Source organism: Austrofundulus limnaeus, unplaced genomic scaffold, assembly GCF_001266775.1.
Source record: "Austrofundulus limnaeus strain Quisiro unplaced genomic scaffold, Austrofundulus_limnaeus-1.0 Scaffold466, whole genome shotgun sequence".
In the NCBI taxonomy this organism is placed as follows: domain Eukaryota; kingdom Metazoa; phylum Chordata; class Actinopteri; order Cyprinodontiformes; family Rivulidae; genus Austrofundulus; species Austrofundulus limnaeus.
The window spans coordinates 264,139-266,025 of NW_013952868.1; the positions used below are offsets into that span (position 1 = coordinate 264,139).

The 1,887-nt window shown below is 43.1% G+C and overlaps 1 protein-coding gene across 1 annotated transcript in view; it reads right to left on the minus strand.

Moving 5' to 3' along the window:
- Window positions 1-1,887, minus strand: part of LOC106529791 (uncharacterized) — a 14,674-nt gene that overhangs the window by 9,193 nt on the left and 3,594 nt on the right. The window contains exons 2-3 of the mRNA XM_014025294.1: window positions 792-973; window positions 450-674 (exon numbers count right to left, since the gene is read on the minus strand). Of these exons, the coding sequence (XP_013880748.1) occupies window positions 450-674; window positions 792-973 (407 nt within the window). The remainder of the gene's footprint in view (window positions 1-449; window positions 675-791; window positions 974-1,887) is intronic.

Consider the following 1,887-nt stretch of genomic DNA (forward strand, 5'->3'; position numbering starts at 1 on the left):
CTCCTCTGTCCTGTGAGGCGGACAGCTCAGCCGAGGCTGTCACGTTCTCTTGTCYTGGCCACACCTCCGCTCTCTAACCCCCCTTCCTCTACCCACACCCCCTCCCCTACCCACTTTGATGCATTTTTCAAATTTCGCCTTGGGGCGGAGTTATCTTTTCACAGGGGGGTAAGATACACTTTAAACCATGTAAACTTTTTGGACCCTGCCTCTAAAATGAATCTGAATCGGGAATCGTTGGGAATCATACAAATTCAAACGAYGCCCAACCAATGGCCCAGCACTACTTCTAAGGTTTGACCACAACAGTAATAACCTATTTCTCATTTTAGTTAAAAACTCTGGCATGAGAGGCAGCGGGCGACATGCATTCCTTCAAGGGATTTCAGGCTTTTAATTTTTACAATGTTTTTAGTTTGAAGATGAACAAATGTGTTAATGTGTGTTACCTCCATCTCACACATGTCGTCGCTGTGTGTTAAATCAGATTTCAGAGGAGAAAGGAGCGGTCCTCTGTGTTTTCCCTTTCCTTTCCCTTGGTACTGGGTATGGGAGGCAGAGGGCTGCTGACTCCCCTGCAGACTCTGATCATCAATATCATCATCCTCGTCATCATTGTCATCATCATCGTCATCATCATCATCATCCTCCTCTTCATCATCATCGCCTCCAGGCTGTACAACCAAATCAAAAGTTAAAGCTATTGCACAGACAATATTTGCAAAAGAAAAAACAAAGACTGGATGAAATGTACAGAAGCAATGGACATCTTTGTTTCATTTCGTACTTACAGTGTGTGCTACTCTTGCTTTTATTTTCCTTTTGCGTTGAATGTGTGGGCAAAGAAAYTGGTACCGCTCAAAGATCTTCTGATCGGTGTATGACAATGTCAACTCAGGAGCATCAGATTTGCGTTTCATCACCTTCACAAATCTGGTTCGTATGTTGCGCAAATGTGCATCCACTTGTGTCACTGCAACACAAAAAGAATACAAATTTCAAATCTTCCTCACCAAAATCATTTTGCACCAAACACATACAGTATTTGGTAACGGAGGTTTTTCTTTTGTTGCTAAACATGGTTTATTTTGCACAGATATCAGTTTAATAAATGAGGAAAAATGAAAGGTGTAGCATTCTTTAATAACGCATATATTTCAGAACTTTTAGAGTACATTAATCAGTGTGGTATTAAAACAGGTGTGGGAAAATACTGGGCTGTTCCGACATGTAGCCATCACTCAAGCTGTTGCTGGGAGCAACATGATTTGCTGATTGGCTCCTCCCACTTATTATRTCTCAAAGATTAAAGTATGTCTTTTTAGGGTTTTTAAGTTTCAAAATAACTTGACCTTTATCACAGTTGTATCTGCACTGCTGTGCACTTTTAACCAATCTCTGTGCAGATTAAGTTTAGATTTATTTGCACATACACAGAGAAAGGAGCTCTCGGCTATCGGGGGGGGAAACATTTTTTAAAATAAATTTTAAATCTGAAAGGAGTTGGGCTATGGTGTTTTGACTTTGAAAACCCACATCTGGGTTGTTCCCTTCAGTGTCAGTTTATTGTCACATTATTCTAATCAGTTGGAGATGCTACCTTGGCCCAAGTTTTCACAAGTCCACAGTACTGTGTCTGTCACTACCTCCATCTGAGATAGAGTTAGTTTTGAGTCCCCGCCTCTCTGCCTCTGCCTCTGTGTGTCTTCTGCCCCCCCACCCTGCCTCTGTGTGTCTTCTGTCCCCCTCTCTGCCTCTGTGTGTCTTCTGTCCCCCTCTCTGCCTCTGTGTGTCTTCTGTCCCCCTCTCTGCCTCTGTGTGTCTTCTGTCCCCCCTCTCTGCTTGTGTGTGTCTTCTGTCCCCCTCTCTGCTTCTGTGTGTCTTCTG